The sequence below is a fragment of the Chinchilla lanigera genome, unplaced genomic scaffold (genome assembly GCF_000276665.1).
Source record: "Chinchilla lanigera isolate Chin_1 unplaced genomic scaffold, ChiLan1.0 scaffold00059, whole genome shotgun sequence".
Taxonomy (NCBI): Eukaryota; Metazoa; Chordata; class Mammalia; order Rodentia; family Chinchillidae; genus Chinchilla; species Chinchilla lanigera.
In genome coordinates this window covers 10183359-10200560 of record NW_004955460.1, presented here as the reverse complement: position 1 = coordinate 10200560, position 17202 = coordinate 10183359, and the positions used below count along the sequence as shown (strand labels likewise).

The window sequence follows — 17202 nt, the reverse complement described above, 5'->3', positions numbered from 1 at the left end:
CCCCGACTCCTGCCAAGCCCGGCCGCTGCGCCCGGGGCCCGCCCAGCCCACGCAAGGACAGCGGCCGCGCCCGGGACAGGAAGGACCCCAGGAAGGTAGGCAGTGCAGGGGCTCGGGCACAGGGTGGGGTGGGGCCTGGCTTCCGAATCAGTGAGCCTGTCAAGGTGAGAGGAGCTTTGCCACCTTCCCTGTTCCTTGTGGAGGGCTTTGCTCGCCTGCCCCTGTCTTCAGCATTTAGAAATGCGTGTGAAGCTGGGTGTGGTGGCGCACGCCTGTAATCCTAGCATTCGGTAGGCTGAGGCAGGAGGATCAGGAGGATCGCTGTGAGTTTGAGGCCTGCCTGGGCTATGCAGTGAGTTCAAGGCCAGCCGGAACTGCATAGTGAAACTCTGTCTCAAAAACGCGCCAAAAAAAAAAAGAAAATAGTGTGTGAGTGGGAGGCTGAGGCAATAGGATCTCAGGTTCAAGCCCAGCCTGGCCAACTTAGTGACTTAGTGAGACTCCGGTTCAGAATTTTAAAAATACAAGAAGGGCTGGGGACTTAACTCAGTGTGGCAGCCCTGGATTCCATCCCCAGTACCACATGGAGAAAGAAAAAGAAAGAAAGAAAAGAAAAGGTGTGTAAATAACACAGTGCCTGGGGCCCGTGCTGGGCAGCTTGCCAGTGCTCTAACAAGCACCTGGTAACTCACTCAAAGAGGAGAGATTTAGTGCATCGCGCAGGTTGGGAAGTTGCAGCCCCGGGTCCATTAGTCCATTGTTTCTGGCCTGTGGGAGGTAGCATTTCATGGGGGCAGGGGGGGCAGCAACCCACCCCCTTGCCAGTCTGCAAGAAGGAGCGCAGGGACCAGAGGGTCTCCCTGTGGCCTAGAGGGTGCCTGGCAGCGGTGGCCTGAGGCCCTCCCGCCACGTCCCACCCCCTCAAGACTCCCCCTCCCCCTGTGAAAGTGCCTGCCGGAGCCAGGCCTTCCACACTGACTATGGGAGACACGCAGCAGAGGGCCGCAGGTCCCGAGGGGCCCAGTGGTGTTGACGGTAGGGAGCACAGGGTACAGTGTGGAGCCGCGGGTGTAGCAGGGTAGGTAGTAACTGCCGTGGGCTGGGGACCCTGTGGTTTCTGTTGGTGGCAGCGTCACCAGCGCTACTGACACTGTTGTGGTTTGTGGCCTCCACTGTCACCTGCAGGAAAACCACATTTCTTTAGAGGTAAAAATGTGAAACTAGACACGGGCTTTGTGTTTTTCCTTTGGTGCTGAGGATGGAGCCCAGGGCCTCCCGTGTGTGATGCACGTGCTCTACCACTGCACTGAGATAGGTTCTTTTCCTACCCCAGAGAAAAAGCTTTTCATTGTCTCCTTGAACCCCCAGATTAAGAATGCTTGCTTTTCAGAAACGTCCTAACAATTAGATCTGTTACCCTTTTGCACTGGCAGCTAGGAAGCTGATGGCCAGTGGCTCCCCATAAGTAGTTGCATTTGGACTTAAGCGGCGGACTCCACAGCACTCTGCCTCAGGCCTTTCCACTGAGTCCCTGATGGAGGAGGAAACCTCACCAAGTGGTGACATTCTAGGGAAAATCACAGACGAGAGCTGAGACTCAGAAGTCAGTTTCCTAATCAGGGGGTGATGAGGAGGATGGGAGGGGTTGTGGCCAAGCACCGCCCACGGGCATTGAGGCTTGTGCCCAGGGCCGAAGCCATCTTGCATTCTCAGGCCTTGGAGAAAGGGTGCAGCATAAGTAGTCATAACCACAGCAGGGTACCCCCAGCAGGTCCAGACCTGTGGCAACCACTTAACACGTCACGAGGCCTCCATGTGTGCCGGAAACCACAGAAAGTGGAGTCCCAAGTGAGCTCGGCCGCGCCGCAGCTGTCCTGCTCACGCACAGGTGGCGGCAGGGTGACCAAGGGGGTGCAGCTGCACTCCCTGATCTCTTGTGTCCCAACTGAGATGAGGCGGGACGGGGTGGCGCAAGTGTTCCTCTTGCCGCCCGGAGTGGCATGCCGTTGGAAGCTTCCTAGTCGTTCATTCCTGGCATTTTCCATTTAGCATTTTTGGACAGCAGTTGCTGCCGGTAACGGGAACCACGGAAAGAGAGACCGAGGTTTGGGGTACATAATTGAGACATAATTGAGACCCACCATGGGGAAGTGGGTTCCTCTGCCAACTGCAGGTCCCAGGTGGCCCACGAGCGGGCAGGCATCTCCCTTCTTATGCAAATAAAAAGGGGCGGGGCTCCCAGCAATCATTTTGCTGGTCAGAGGGAAAAATGTTGTTGGTTTGATGTGATAATAAAAACTATGTGGGGCTGGGGATATAGCTCAGCAGCACAGCGCATGCCGGGCAAGCGTGAGGTCGTGAGTTTGATTCCTGGTACAAGAAAAAAAAAGCAATGTGGAATATGAAGAAATGGGAGAAAATCTGAGCATAACCTGGGCTCCCAGGACCCTGGAAGGCTGAGGCAGGAGCATTGCACATTTGAGGCTAACCCAGGAAACGCAGTGAGGCTGTCTCAAAATAAGTAAAAAGTGCCTGAGATGTGGCTCAGTGATAGAAGGCACCGGGGTTGAATCCCCAGTACCATAAAAGAAAGGAAGAAACCATCTGTACGGAGGTGGCCTTTCCCCTGCCTTACTGCACAGCCATGCAGCCTGAGATACAGCATTCATCTGATAACGGATACTAGAGACCAGGGCGGCGTAGCCAGGGCACGCCCCGCCTCAGCATACTTTCTGTTCTCGGTGATAGAAGTGGGATTAAAAATGCACAGAAACAAGAAAATACCGAGCACACACATACATGTTTCCACCATGGAGATGAAGCTGCAGACCTCTAGAACGCAACTCTCTTTGTCCCTTGAAATGCTATTTGCTTGGAATTTTAAGTTTCTTAACTTCCTCCTCTGTGCCCTTGGTCATTTTGTGTTTGACACGTTCCTTTTTAAAAGCATTGAGCCGGTCCTCTGGGAGGCTGAGGCAGGATGGTTGAAAGTTTGAGGCCAGCCTGGGCTTAGCAAGACCCTGTCTTAAAATGTAAAAATAAAATAAAAAGGGCTAAGGGTGTGGCTTGGTGTGAAGGCCCTGAGCTCAATCCACAGTACCACCAAAACCAAAACAAGGGACCCGGGATATAGCTCAGCGGCACAGTGCCTGCCTGGCAAGCGTGGGGTCCAGAGTTCAATTCCTGGTACCAAAAGGAGAGAGAAAGAAAAAACCCCAAACAAAACAGAACACACAACCGGAAGCATCGGGTCACTTGGGCAGGACCCCACCGTGACTCTGGGTTGTGCTAGGTATAGTTCGGCAGCTTTGTGCAGATAACCAGTGTGTCCAGCATCTTCCACCATCTTCCTCACACTGTGATGCTGGCAGCCGGGACCAAGGCTTACGGCGGTGTGAGGGGCAGCATTTCTGGGTCAGGTGGCCGGGCATCCTGATCGCTTCCAGTCCTTTGCTCAGATCCACGAAGCTATACAGGAAGCCCCTGCTGAAAAGGGCCTCGCTGCATCCTTCCCACCTTGAAGGGTGGTGAAATGCATGACACCTGACAGGCCCCCCACCCCCACTGTGGCGTATCCTGCAGCTGCTATTTGGAGAAACGGAGCCACCCTGTGTGTGTCAGCCACACTGTTCAGAGCAGGACTTTTGGTAAATTCTCATGTCTTAAAAAAAAAAGGCTGTGTAGCTTCGGCCGGCGCCTACCTGTCTGCTTGTGCTGGTAGAGAGTTCTGGAAGGCTGTGGCACACTGTTAGCAGCAGGAGGGTATTGGACAGGAGCTCACACATCCAAGGGGAGGTCAGAGTATACAGTGAATGTTTAAATTTTAAAACTGTATTACAGTAAAGACACATTGCCACTGATCCCATCACTTATCGTTCTTGCCACTTTCATATATATAGACACACACACACACACACACACACACACACACACACACACACACACACTGTTTTTCGAGAGGGCCCAGGTTGGTCTCGAATTTGCAGCAGCCCTCCTGCCTCAGCCTCCCAGGTGCCTGGCATGCACCACCATGCCAAGCCTTGTTCTTTCATTTTCTGAAGCATTTCTGGAAGTCCTCTTTCCTGAGTGTCTTTATAAGGTGTGATCTATAGTCCTGTGAACGTTCCTGCCGAGTGCCACCCAAAGGAAATTTAGGCTCATAAAAACATTACGGTGTGTCCTCATCTACTTTATTCACCAGATCTGGCACCCTGTGACTTCTGGCTCTTGCCCGGAGTCAAAATGATCACAAAAGGAAAGCATTTAGAATCAGTTCAGGACAATGAGGCAGTCACAACCATGGACTAAAGACACTCGCGAAAGTGGACTTCCAGAAGCGCTTCAGAAACTGGCAAGAGTGATGGGATGTGTATTCAAAGCAAGGGGGAGGATTTTGAGGGGGGTCGATGACAGTGCTGTTTTTTAGTATATTTTTAAAATGTAAACATTCACAGTACTTTTTGATCATACCTCTTATGTATACTTCCCTGCCTGTCTTTTGGGACAACAGACTACACAGAGTATTAAAATGATTGAGGTTAAGCAGGGGGCACGCCTGTAATCCCAGCACTGCCTGCATCCCAGGAGGCTGAGGCAGGAATATCACCATGAGTTCGAGGCCAGCCTGGGCTACATAGTGAGTTTAAAGCCAGCCTGAACTATATAGTAAGACCCTATCTGAAAAAAAAAAAAAAAAAAAAATTTAAAGTGACTGAAATTAAAGGCACTTGCAGGGAGCCCAGGGTCTTGTCCCGGCTCCAGGGCGGTGTGGGGGCCCTGCCTCCTCCGCTCTCCAGGCAGCCCCGCCCCGCCCCTCAGGCTTCTGCTTTGCTTCCTCTCCAGAAGAAGAAAGGGAAGGAGGCTGGGTCTGCTGCCACGCTGCCACCGCCCCGCGTCCCCACCCTGCCCCCTGAGGCCAGGGCCCCTCATGCCGGCCCACTGGCCCCCGCCAAGAGGAGCAAGGCCAAGGCCAAAGGGAAGGAGGCCAAGAAGGAGGTGAGGCCCCTCGGCGGGTGTGGGGACAGTGCCCTGAGGCCCTTCTCTGTGCCCCCCTCCGCGCTTCGGAAGCTGGGGACGGGCGTCCTGTGAGGCCAGGTGACCAGTAGCAGCCCCTGCATCGGAACACGGGGACTCAGACTGCCTCCGCGGAGCCTGTGGGGCAGCAGGAGCACGCAGTGTAGCACTGGGTCCCGCGGCGGTCCTTGGGCTTTGCTCAGGTGTCGGGTCGGGCACAGGCAGGAACTTAGCCCCTGCCGAGACACACGTTTCAGATGCCACCTTGAGATGCCACGTTTCCCAAGGCGTTTACTGTGGTCGTCGACAGGGCAGTGCTGCGCGCTGAGTACTGAGTACTGTGCAGAGCACTGCAGGCCCTGAGCAGTCAGTTTTAGTCCATGTCAGCCTCCTCCTGCCTGGGGCGCCCAGCTGGAGACCCTGGTGCACACATGCCGGGTCCCACGGCAGCATGACTGTGGCCCCAGGTTTCAGGAGGGTCCCCTGCCGGGGGGGCCGGGGGCAGTGCCCTGAGCTGTTGGTCTCCTGCGCTGTCCCCAGAACCGCGGGAAGGGGGGTGCTGTGAGCAAGCTGATGGAGAGCATGGCCGCTGAGGAGGACTTCGAACCCAACCAGGACTCAAGCTTCTCGGAGGATGAGCACCTGCCGCGTGGGGGCGCTGTGGAGCGGCCGCTGACCCCAGGTGAGGGGCTGCAGGGCCAGGTGTGTCGAGAGGGACCCTGGGGTTCTGCAGAAAGCTTGATCTGAGCTCTGGCCTGACCTGCAGCAAGCATGTACACGGGCCGTGGGGCCAACAAAAAGAGGCCAGTTCAGCTCTGGCTGTGTATTCTGGGGGTGGCGGAGTGTCCTTGGGGCTGGGGACAGGCAGAGGCAGATCACCTTTCGTCTCCTGCGTCTCTGTGAGGAGCTTGGTGCCCATCCTAAGAGCACAGTGGCTGGCCTGGCTGTGAGTGGAGAGTGGCAGGCTTGGGTGGTGTGGAAATGAGCCACCGGGCTGCTGCAGAGAGGACGTGTTGGGGGCCCAGGAGGTCCGGGGTCTGCGTCGGAGGTGATCACTCTCCGGACAGAGCTGGCAACGACCGGGGGCCTCCACGGGGTGCTGCAGGGAGGGACAGTGCAAGCAGAGAGGAGACGGGACGAGGACTGGTTTTGGAATCCATGGGGAAGCTGTGGGGGGCATGCCACACACGCTCGGAAGTTTCCCGCATAGGATTCAGGGTGCCTGGAGGACACTCCAGGGTGGTCACATCCAGCGGGCACTGGGGCCAGGGCGTGGGGAGCGGGGTGTCCCCATGCGTGTGCCTGGGTCATTCGCATGTGGGTCTGGGGTCCCAGGGCATGGGCAGCAGTGCTGACCCGCAGCAGCGGGCTCCCGGGATGCTGGATGCCACTCTGCCCTGGGACCCAGTGCGGTGCGGTGGGAGCAGGCCCTGCGACGCGGCTGAGGCTGAAGGGCCAGGTGGATATCGGGGCCTCTCGGGGCTTTGGCGTGAGTCTGGGGTTTAGCCACTTCTGCCCTTGGCCAAGGCGAGTGACACAGCCACGCCCAGGCACGGGAAGTCCCCTCGGCCTGGGAGCAGGCCAGGCGGGATGGAGAGCGAGTCCCTGCTGCCTGGCTGCAGCGCTGCCGGCATCGTCTTGGTTACGACGGGGTGGAGTGAAAGGGCCCAGGAGACAGGTGTTGGAGGACGGAGCCATTGGACAGCCTGTGGGGGCGGACATGAGTGCGTGGGGCCCGCAGGGAAGCTGAGCTGCGGGCTTCGTGGGCGCAGCACAAGCCGTGGAAAGCCCCGTGGGCAGTGGGGTGGGGCGCACCGGACAAGGGGCAGCCCAGGGGCGCCGGCACTTGGGGCAGGGTGGGGTGGCACAGGCAGGTCGTCACCCCTGGTCTGCACCCACCTGGGTAGCACGTGCCATCCACTCATGGCCCTCTGCCCTGCAGCGCCGCGCTCCTGCGTCATCGACAAGGACGAGCTGCAGGACGGGCTGCGCGTGCTCATCCCCATGGACGACAAGCTGCTGTACGCGGGCCACGTGCACACCGTGCACTCGCCCGACATGTGAGTGCGCGGGCCCGAGGGAGGCAGGCTGCGGGCAGCGCCCCGGGGTCCCGGCCACTGACTTGTGAAGCCCCCAGGGCTCCAAAGAAGGGCTGGTGTGGCCCGGCACCCAGTGACGCAGGTCCCGGGCGGGCAGCGGGAGGACTTGTCCCCTCGCACAGCCACTCCGCAGGCCTGATCCTCTGTGGCCTGGGTGGGGGCAGAGCTGGCTGTCCGCGACGGGGGGTCTGGGGCGGGGGTGCTGGCCTCAACCCTCACGCAGGGCGCCCCGGCCTCGCAGATACCGTGTGGTGGTGGAAGGGGAGCGCGGGAACCGGCCCCACATCTACTGCCTGGAGCAGCTGCTGCAGGAGGCGGTGAGCCGGCGGAGGGGCCCTGGGGGCTGGGCTGCGGGTGGCCGGAGGCTGTGGTTACGACTTGTTGCCCTCAATCTGTGCCCACCCAGATCATCGACGTGAGGCCGGCCTCCACGCGCTTCCTGCCGCAGGGGACCAGGATCGCGGCCTATTGGAGTCAGCAGTACCGCTGCCTCTACCCGGGCACCGTGGTCCGAGGTGAGACGTGCCCTCCGTGTCTCTCTGATGTATCAGGGCCGACAGAAGCCTGCTGTGGCTGGGTTAAGCAGAAAGACTTTTATTGGCTCACGCACCTGGGACCGGTAGGGTCCTGAGGCGAGACTGGACCGAGGTGCTGTTCAGAGGCGCTCACCGGGTCTGCGACTCTCAGTGTCCCACGGCACCGCTCTGGCCTGGGCTGGTTCGCACAGCTCCTGGAAGTGTTACTGTCCTAACAACTGTCGAAGCCTTTCGCCCTCTCCCGGTTTTCCGCAAGTCCCACGTAAGGCTTTGTTCATGCGGTGTCTGCCCACCCTGCTGCAGTTGTCTGACGGGCTGGCCTGGGCCAGGTTCTCGTCCCTGGAGCTGAGGATGAGGTCGGCTTCCTGGCACACTTCACTGAGGGGGACGGGGAAGGTGGCCCTCCCGGGAAGGTTGGCTGCAGAGCAGAGAATGGAAGCCGGGCAGATGAAAATAAGAGGCGCCCCAGAAGATGCAGGCGGGGTGTCAGAGGGGCGGGAGGGACGGGGACCCAGGCGGCTCCGCCCTCAGCTGCCGCCAAGCCAGCACATCCAGAGCTGGGCCGTGAGTGCCGAGGAGACTGAAGCCCGTGTGCCAGGTGCAGCCCATTCCTTGGCTTCCGGCCGGCCACACGCACAGCGACGGAAGCGAGGATGCCCAGCAGCCAAGCAGCGGGGGTCAGCTACTGTCTGAGCCCAAGGGTGTTGGGCTGGAAGATTCATTTTTCCATCTGTTAGTCACACAGTTACCATCAGTGCCCTATGGATGTCCCTCTCTATGGGAAGAGTTTGTCTTGGATTCTGAAGTCTTGGAGCTGTGTGTCCTCCTGTGGTCCCAGCTGTGGTCCCAGGCTTGCGCAGTCTCCCCCGAGTGGGGCACCCTATCTTTCTCTTTCTTGGTTGTCTTTTTTTGTTTTTTTTGTTTTTTTGGTCTTTTTTGAGACAGGGTCTCGCTATGCAGTTCAGGCTGGCCTTGAGCTCACATTGTAGCCCAGGCTGGTCTTGAACTCACAACAGTCCTCCTGCCTCAGCCTCCTGAGTGCTGGGATTACAGGCATGCACCACCACGCCTGGCTAAAATTAATTAATTAATTAATTTTTGGTAGCAGAAATCAAACTCACAAACTTGCGCTTGCCAGGCAGGCACTTGTGCCACTGAGCTATATTCCCGGCCTTCTTGGTCGTCTTAGTAGAGGATCTTTCAGTAGCTTCCTGAGAAGGAGCCCCCAGGAAGTGAATCTCTCCTGTCCTGGGTATCTGTCATCTCTTTCTCTTACTCTCTCTTTTCTCAGTTCCAGAAATCGAACTCACGATCTCACGCTTGCCAGGCAGGCGCTGTGCCGCTGAGCTAAATCCCCAGCCCCCTCTTTCTCTCACTCTCTAGAGAGAGCCGAGTGAGGTGTAAATTCTAGATTGGAAATCATTTCCCCTCACCACGTCAAAGTCATTGTTTGGTTTTTATTTAGCTTCCGGTGTAGTTTGAGCATTTTGCCGCTGTTACAGTCCTCAGATCTCCGTAGGAGGCCACTTGTCTCTCCGGAAACTTGTCCGGTCTTTCTGTTATCTCTAGGTCTGGAGCCAGGGGCCTGCCCGGCCTCTCTCCCCGTGTGTATTTCCCATGCGGGGATTTGGAGAGGCGAGGGGCTCTGACTGTGCAGCAGAGCCCTTCAGCCCCAGGAGCCTTCTGGCTTCTGTCACTGCATTGTCTGGGTGCTCATCCCACCTGCAGCCCTGGAACCCAGACGGTCTGGCGGCCCTCAGAGTTCGTCTCCCTCCCTATTATTGTGTCTCTATCTTTCTGTTTGGTTTTCTGGGAGATTCCCTCACTTTACCTCCAAACCCCTTCTGTTCTCTGGAATTTTAAAAATTTCATGTTATCATTTTAAAAACTCCCAAGAGGTCTGTCTTCCCCGCTCAATGTTCCTTTTCATAAAAGGGTGTTTCTGCTTCATCAGTGCGCTATTTTTTAACGAACACTTCTCTGGACAAGTTTTCCCACATTGGCTTCTTTAGCTCCTTTTCCTCCTGAGCCCCCTCTTGCTGTGTTGCTTAGTTCTTCTCTCTTTCTCGTTTTTGTGGGTTTTTTGACACAGGGTCTGACTGTGTAGTTGAGGCCGGGTTTGAACCTTTGATCCTCCTGCCTTATCCTGCAGAGGTTACAGGCATTTGCCACCACGCCTGGCTTGTGCTCTTTGGTTAGAGACTTTCCGGATGTCACCGCTGTTCCCAATGAAGAGAAACGATGACAAGCTCAGTGCACGAGTGCAGCCTCGTGTTGAGGTGGCGGGACTGTGGAGGTGGCAGGGACTCCCATACCGGCAATGCCAGACCTCGGAGGACAGCCTGAAACTCCTGAGCCTGCGTCGTGGGGACGCAGGCCTGATGGCTGCATCTAGAAGGCCTGGCTGTCACTGCTCAGGGTGTGGGTGTCCTGGTGACTCCCAGCTCTACCTAGTGCCCTTCAGTCCAGAGCTGGGCGAACCTCGCAGCTCCCGCAGGCCTCCGTCTGTCCGGTGTCGGGGACCCCTGGCCCCAGCTTGGTTCTCTTCCATTGCCATCCCTCCTGGGGACCTGGCAGGGGCAAACCTGAGACCACAGTGATTTCCTGCGCATGTGTCCTGGTGGCAGCGTCCTTCCTGTCCCACCCCTCAGGGCCAACGGCTTGGGGCCCTTCGCTGTGTTCCGGGAGCATCTCAGGTGCTGAGGTGCAGGACCTGTAGAGCACGCCCGGGCCCGTGTGCCCTTCACACTCGTGCTGTGTCCACTGTGTCCACCGCTGGTATCCCCAGCCCTGTACCCCCCAGGGCTGGAGCTCCGGCGCCCCTGACCTGTCCCGCTGCCCCTGCAGGGTTGTTGGACCTGGAGGACGACGGGGACCTAATCACCGTGGAGTTTGATGACGGAGACACAGGCAGGATCCCGCTCTCGCACATCCGCCTCCTGCCGCCTGACTACAAGATCCAGTGTGAGTGCGCAGGCCGTGACCGAGCGGCTCCTGGTGCCCTTCCTGGGGCTGCCCGGCCCTGGACCGTTGCCATGTGGCCCTTCGGAACCCACAGGGAATAGCAGAGATAGTGATCTTGGGCTTCCAGATGGGTCCTGTGATCCATGAGGGCGGCCACAGGCTTGGTGGTCCAGGCTACGAGAGGCTGGGCAAGTGGGTTTTTGTTTTTGTTTTTGTTTTTTTGAGATGGGTCTTGCTATGTAGTACAGGCTGGCCTTAAACTCACTATGTAGCCCAGGCTGGCCTCACACTCATGGTGATCCTCCTGCCTTAGCCTCCCAAGTGCTGGGATTTCAGGTGTGTGCGCCACCACGCCCGACAGGGCAAGTGTTTTTTGATGATTCCAAGCAATTGTGTCAGATTCTACCCTTGGTCCTTTATGGCCTCTATCTTCTTTGACCAGCAATGAAATGGGAGCACAAAGAGGTTATTAAAGCTGAGCATGGTGATGCATGCATGTAATCTCAGTACTGGGAGGCTGAGGCAGGAGGATCATAGTTTCAAGACCAGCCTGTGCAACTTAGTGACTTAGTGAGACCTTATCTCAAAATAAAATGTGAAAAAGAGCTTGGGGTGTATAGCTCAGTGCAAAGGCTCTGGGTTCAGTCCTAGTGCCAAAAAAAAAAAAGTTAATGACTCATCCAGGGAGGGCCCTGGCCCTTTGAAGGAGCCGGGGCAAGACTTGCCCTACACTGACTTCCAGGGTGATAACCTCAGGGGTCTTGAACTTTCCCAATGGGGTTGCAGCATCCCCTCTCATGGTGCGCAGAGCTTTGGTTATTCCTGGTCGTTCGGGGGATTCACCTGGAATCATCCCCACCGTGACCTGCTCCCTGAGCTGCAGCGAGCGTCAGCCGAGGAGCTGGGCCCGCAAAGACCCAGGCTCGAGCCACCATCTGCTGTGTCCTGTAGGTGCTGAGCCATCCCCGGCCCTCCTGGTGCCCAGCGCCAAGCGCCGCAGCAGGAAAACCAGCAAAGACACTGGGGAAGGCAAAGAGGGGGCCGCCGCGGGGTCTGAGGAGCCAGGAGGCAAGGCGCGAGGCCGCGGGCGGAAGCCCAGCACCAAGGCCAAGGGCGGTAGGTTGGCTCAGGGCTGGCGGGCCCCGTACAGAGCAAGATGGGCCAGGAATCCGGCCTGGGGCCCTTTCTGTGCCCTTGCAGACTCAGAACCAGGCCGAGGGAGGAAAAGGGTCATCACTGGCAGAGCCGAGCTTTAGCTCAGTCTCTCACACCCAGAGAGGCGCCCTGGGCTACGAGCCGGGAGCACACAGGGGCCCCAGACATGGGCGGGTGTGCTCGCTCAGGCCCTTCAGCCTGTAACCCCACCCTGGCCCCACTTCATTTGTTGTTTTCTCTTTTCCAGACAGAGCCGCTGTCTTGGAGGAGGTGGCCTCCACTGATGAGGTCCCCGTTACCCCCTTGGCCCTGGAGCCGATCAGCACCCCAAGTTCCAAGAAGAACCCCCCAGAACCTGTGGACAAGCGGGCCAAAGCCCCCAAGGCCCGCCTGGCTCCCCCGCAGCCCGGACCCGCGCCGTCCACTTTTGCCAGCTGCCCAGCTCCTGAGCCCTTCGGGGAGCTGCCCACCCCTGCCGCGGCCCTGACCCCGGCACCCCTTGTCACCATGCCCATCGCCATACCTGCCACCCGCCCTAAGCCCAAGAAAGCGCGGGCCACTGAGGAGTCGGGGCCCAAGGGCCCGCGGAGGCCGGGGGAGGAAGCTGAGCTGCTCGTCAAGCTGGACCATGAGGGGGTCATGTCCCCCAAAAGCAAGAAGGCCAAAGAGGCCCTGCTTCTCCGGGAAGATGTGGGGGCGGGGGGCTGGCAGGAGCCCAAGAGCCTGCCGGGCCTGGGTGGCCACCCCTCGGCAGCCGGCAGCGGCGAGGCCAAAGCAGCCTGGCCCAAGGGTCTGGAGGGAGACCTCGCCCAGGAGCCTGGGGTGGGGCTCCCAGTGGAGGACCCTGGGGACCCCAAGAGCCCAGACAAGGCCCAGGCCGAGCAGGACGGGGCAGAGGAGTCGGAGAGCAGCAGTAGCAGCAGCAGTAGCAGCAGCAGCAGTAGCAGCAGCAGCAGCAGCAGCTCGGAGACAGAAGGCGAGGACGACGGCGATAAGACCGCTGGGGACGACCGGGGTGCAGGGGGCCGCACCTGCAGCGCCGCCAGCTCCAGGGCATCCTCCCCGGCCTCCTCCTCCTCTTCCTCCTCTTCTTCCTCCTCTTCCTCCTCCTCCTCTTCCTCTTCCTCCTCCTCCTCCTCGTCATCCTCCTCCTCCTCGTCATCCTCCTCCTCTTCCTCCTCTTCCTCTTCCTCTTCCTCCTCCTCTTCCTCCTCTTCCTCCTCCTCTTCCACCACGGACGAGGACTCCTCCTGTAGCTCGGACGATGAGGCGAACCCCGCGCCCACGCCTGGCCCCTCCAGCCAGCCAGCGCTGCCCAAGGCTCCCAAGCCAGCCAGCAAGGCCCGCTCCTCGGGCCACTCCTCGGGCAAGAAGGCGCCCGCCGCGCAGCCACCAGCGCCCCCACCCCAGCCCGCGAAGCCCCTGCAGCCCAAAATGCAGGCTGGGGCCAAGAGCCGCCCCAAGAAGCGCGAGGGTGTGCACCTGCCCACCACCAAGGAGCTGGCCAAGCGGCAGCGCCTGCCCTCCGTGGAAAACCGGCCCAAAATCGCAGCCTTCCTGCCCGCGCGGCAGCTCTGGAAGTGGTTCGGCAAGCCCACCCAGGTTAGCAGCTGAGCCAGCCTGGGCCGGAGAACGGGTGTGCGGCTGTGTCCAGGGTCCTGTCCCCCTTGGTGCTACAAAGGGAAGAGACCCAAGATTGACTTAAACCCACAAGGTCGGACTTCTTGGCTGCTTTAGCAGAAAGGCTCAGGGTGTCCAGCTGCAGGTACAGGTGGATCGGGGGCTGGAAGGTGGTCTTCAGACCCCTCCTGACTCCACACGCCAGGCCTCAGCTTGGTGTCCTCCTCCTGTGCTGATCTCCGTGGGCAGCCCTGCTTCCTAAGCAGCAGACAGGTGCAGTGGTTTTCGGGGCATGTTCTCCCAACTCGGGAGCCACAGTGGGGAGCAGGTCCCTTCCAGGGCTGTGAAGCCGGCTGAGTGTTGGCCTGGGTTCCGGGCCCCTCCGGAGCCAGTCACAGTGGCCAGCAGGAAGCTGGGACGTTCCGACTGCTCAGACCAGGGGCATCTGCCAAGGGGAGCAGGTGCTGGGCGGCAGAAACACCTCTGTGGCAGTCACTCAGCCCCCTCTGCGGGCCCCTGTTCCTGAGCTGAAGGGGCTCGGAGCCATTTGCAGCCCTATACCCGTCCCCGCCGCAGCGTGGCTGGAAGGGGAGGCCGGCGAGGTGGGGTCTGTGCGTGGGGTGCTGCGCGCAGGCGGAAGCTTCCACCTTGGGACGCCGGCTCTAGACTTCAGTTTGCGCTGAGGACGTGTAGCGGGGTGGTGGGCAGAGCCTGCTTACTTTCTGGGGAGGGGTTTCTCCCCAGGGGATGGTGTTACTGGAGCCAAGTGCTTCCAGGGGCTGCCCAAGGCTGGGTGGGAAGTGTTTGTTGAATGAATAAGCCAACCCCCAACACACGAAGAAGCCAGCAGGAAGGGCTAGCGCCAGGTCAGTTGGCAGCCGTGCCAGTGGGCGGGGGGATGTTGTCCTGGCTGGGTCAGCCCTTAGCCCACACTCAGGATGGGTGTGACTCCCAGCCCCCTGCTCCTGGTGTACTGACCCCTCAGAAGGGTGCTGTGTGGCATCTGCTCGTCTGAGGCTCTGTTCCTGGGACAGGGTCCTTTTCACTTTATTCTGGGGGCTCCTTTTCACAGCCATGAGCAAGCAGCACCCCCACCCCCAGGGCCGCTCTGCACCAGGGGTCATCGATTGGGTAGATTGGGACAGGGCAGCAAGGGGTGGACTTAGGGACCCTCTCCCTGGACCCCGCGTGCCGTGCCCTGCCTAGACAGTGGGTTTTGCAGGGAGCCAACCCGGTCTCGGGTGAGGACCCCTTGTGGGCGAGGGTGGCGCTGGACCACAGGTGGCCTGCGGGGAGTGGTGTCACATGGGTGCGGGCCTCCGGAGCACACCCATGGCACCAGGGCGGGAGCTGAAGGCCCTTTCAGTGTCAGGAGCCCCCATGTCACCTCCTGCACTGGCCCACCCGAGGCAGCGCCCCTGAGGGGCAGCGGTGACCCAGAGAGGCCAGGGCTCGGGTGGCCCAAAGGAGGCCCTGCCCGGTCACAGCCCTGACTGTCGCTCGGCCCACAGCGGCGGGGCATGAAGGGCAAGGCCCGCAAGCTCTTCTACAAGGCCATCGTGCGCGGCAAGGAGATGATCCGCATCGGGGACTGCGCCGTGTTCCTGTCGGCGGGCCGCCCCAACCTGCCCTACATCGGCCGCATCCAGAGCATGTGGGAGTCGTGGGGCAACAACATGGTGGTCCGCGTCAAGTGGTTCTACCACCCGGAGGAGACCAGCCCGGGCCGGCAGCTCCATGAGGGCCAGGTGAGCTCGGCCCAACGGGACCCTGAAGGGCCGGGAGGTCTCAGCTGGGGGGCGTGGGGGCGGGGCGGGCCAGGCTCACCCCAGTCTGTCTGTCCCCACCAGCCCTGGGACCAGAAGTCTGGCCGCAGCCTCCCCGCGGCCCTGCGGGCCTCCAGCCAGAGGAAGGACTTCATGGAGGTAGGGGCAGCGGCCCAGCAGCCGGCCCACGCGTGTCTTCCTTCTCCTCCTGTGCCTGCGTCCCCCAGGCTGTCTCCCCTGCCCTTGCTCGCTCGGTCTCCGTCCCTCCGTCCGTCTCTGGCTCTTCCCTGCCTCTGGGGACTGGTTCCTGACGCCCGCCCCTGCCTGCAGCGCGCCCTGTACCAGTCCTCGCACGTGGACGAGAACGACGTGCAGACGGTGTCGCACAAGTGCCTGGTGGTGGGCCTGGAGCAGTACGAGCAGATGCTGAAGACCAAGAAGTACCAGGACAGCGAGGGCCTGTACTACCTCGCGGGCACCTACGAGCCCACCACGGGCATGATCTTCTCCACGGACGGCGTGCCCGTGCTGTGCTGAGCGCCCGGCCTCCGTCACTGCCCCGGCGCGGGACACGCGCGTGTGCATGTCAGCGCGCCCGTGCCGCCCGGGCAAGTGAGGGTGCGTGCGTGTGCCCGTATGCATGCACGTGTGCACACGGCCCGCCCCCTCCGGCTGCGCCCCAAGCACCCTCGAGCTCGCGGGGCGCGGCCGGGGCCACCCAGACCCGGCCGCGAGGGCAGGGTTCCCGAGGAGCCAGGCCGAGCTCTCCCTGCGCAGCGGTCGGTCCGAGGCCCTCACAGACAGCGCCGCGGCCCGCCGCATCCAGCCGCCGCCGCTGCCGCCGCCGCCGCCTCCGCCTCCGCCGTCTCTGGCCGGCCTGGACTTGGGGCGGGGGAGGGGAGCCCAGCCCCTCACACTACAGACCCCCCATGGTGCTGACCCCCCCAGCCGCCCGCCCAGCCGGAGGGCGCGGGTCCTTAACCTGTACAGTTTTATTGTACCGAGAGCGACTCCCCCACCCCTGTATCATACGCCTTTAAATGGAGTCAACTTTTTAACTATATATATAAAGATAAATATATATAAATATATATAAATATAAACTTTTTAAAACTGTGAAAAAATAGCTATGAAATTATAAGAAAAAAAGCAAACACATTCTGACGTGCGGAATATTATTTTTTATTTCCTGTTAGATTGTGAGTGTCCAGCACCCGGCTTCACTGCCCGGCCCCAGCACCCCGCCCCGTCCCCCCGCACTGTGCTCGCCCCCAGACAGAGGAGGAGGAGGGAGGGAGAGGCGGGGGGCCGTCCGCCCTCGCCCCCTGCCCTCGCTGGGCCAGATAGCACTTAGCCAGCCCCCGCCTTCTGGAACCAGAACCGGAACCCACCGGAGGCCTCCAGCAGACAATCTAGGGAAGGGAAAGCCAGACTTTGGTATTGTTATTTCGGGGGAATTATTGTTTTTCTTTTTTTTTTTAAGTTTCTTTTGGAATTTTGTTCGTTGGCAAATTCTGTGTGATCTTTTTCATAAAAAAAAGAAAAAAGAAAAAATTTAATTGGAAAAAACCACAGTTGCTTGGAGTGATTTATTTCAGGGGCTGGGGTGGGGCCAGTGTCTGGGGCCATTGGGCCACCTTGTGTTGAGGGGCCGGGGTTGGGGGCTGTCCTTCCAGGCACTCTGAGTAGGGGAGATGAGAAATTGGGCCCAGTGGCTCAGGCAACACATGGCTATTTGGGTTAAGTCGGATGTGGTGCACACCTATAATTTTGGATACTCAGGAGGCTGAGGCAGGAGGATCACAAATTCAAGGCCAACCTGGACAATTTAGCAAGCTCCTATCAAAAAAAAAAAGTTTTTAAAAAACATCCTCAGTACAGGGGGAAATTAAGTCAGTAGAAGTTTGGTAGCTCTGCCATGTCTGGTTTCTGGAGGACACAGACCATGTTCCCTTGGCCAGAGGCCCTTGGAAGGTTCACATCTGCTTTTCCTGTACAAAGCAGAGCAGAAATGCTCCCAGCTGTGCCCACTCCTGCAGGAGATGCTGA

General features: G+C 59.5%; 1 protein-coding gene across 7 annotated transcripts in view; it reads left to right on the top strand.

The window, feature by feature from the left end:
- The window catches only part of Tnrc18 (trinucleotide repeat containing 18), a gene marked incomplete in the record, with an annotated part of 86791 nt that extends 70066 nt beyond the window's left edge, over nucleotides 1–16725 (top strand). For all 7 annotated transcript variants that reach the window (XM_013521124.1, XM_013521123.1, XM_013521120.1 and 4 more), the window contains 12 exon segments: nucleotides 1–95; nucleotides 4843–4995; nucleotides 5554–5695; nucleotides 6956–7073; nucleotides 7354–7429; nucleotides 7519–7627; nucleotides 10496–10612; nucleotides 11564–11728; nucleotides 12015–13369; nucleotides 14899–15135; nucleotides 15238–15312; nucleotides 15484–16725. In XM_013521124.1, coding sequence (XP_013376578.1) covers nucleotides 1–95; nucleotides 4843–4995; nucleotides 5554–5695; nucleotides 6956–7073; nucleotides 7354–7429; nucleotides 7519–7627; nucleotides 10496–10612; nucleotides 11564–11728; nucleotides 12015–13369; nucleotides 14899–15135; nucleotides 15238–15312; nucleotides 15484–15690 — 2849 coding nt within the window.
- Nucleotides 16726–17202: the final 477 nt, after the last annotated feature.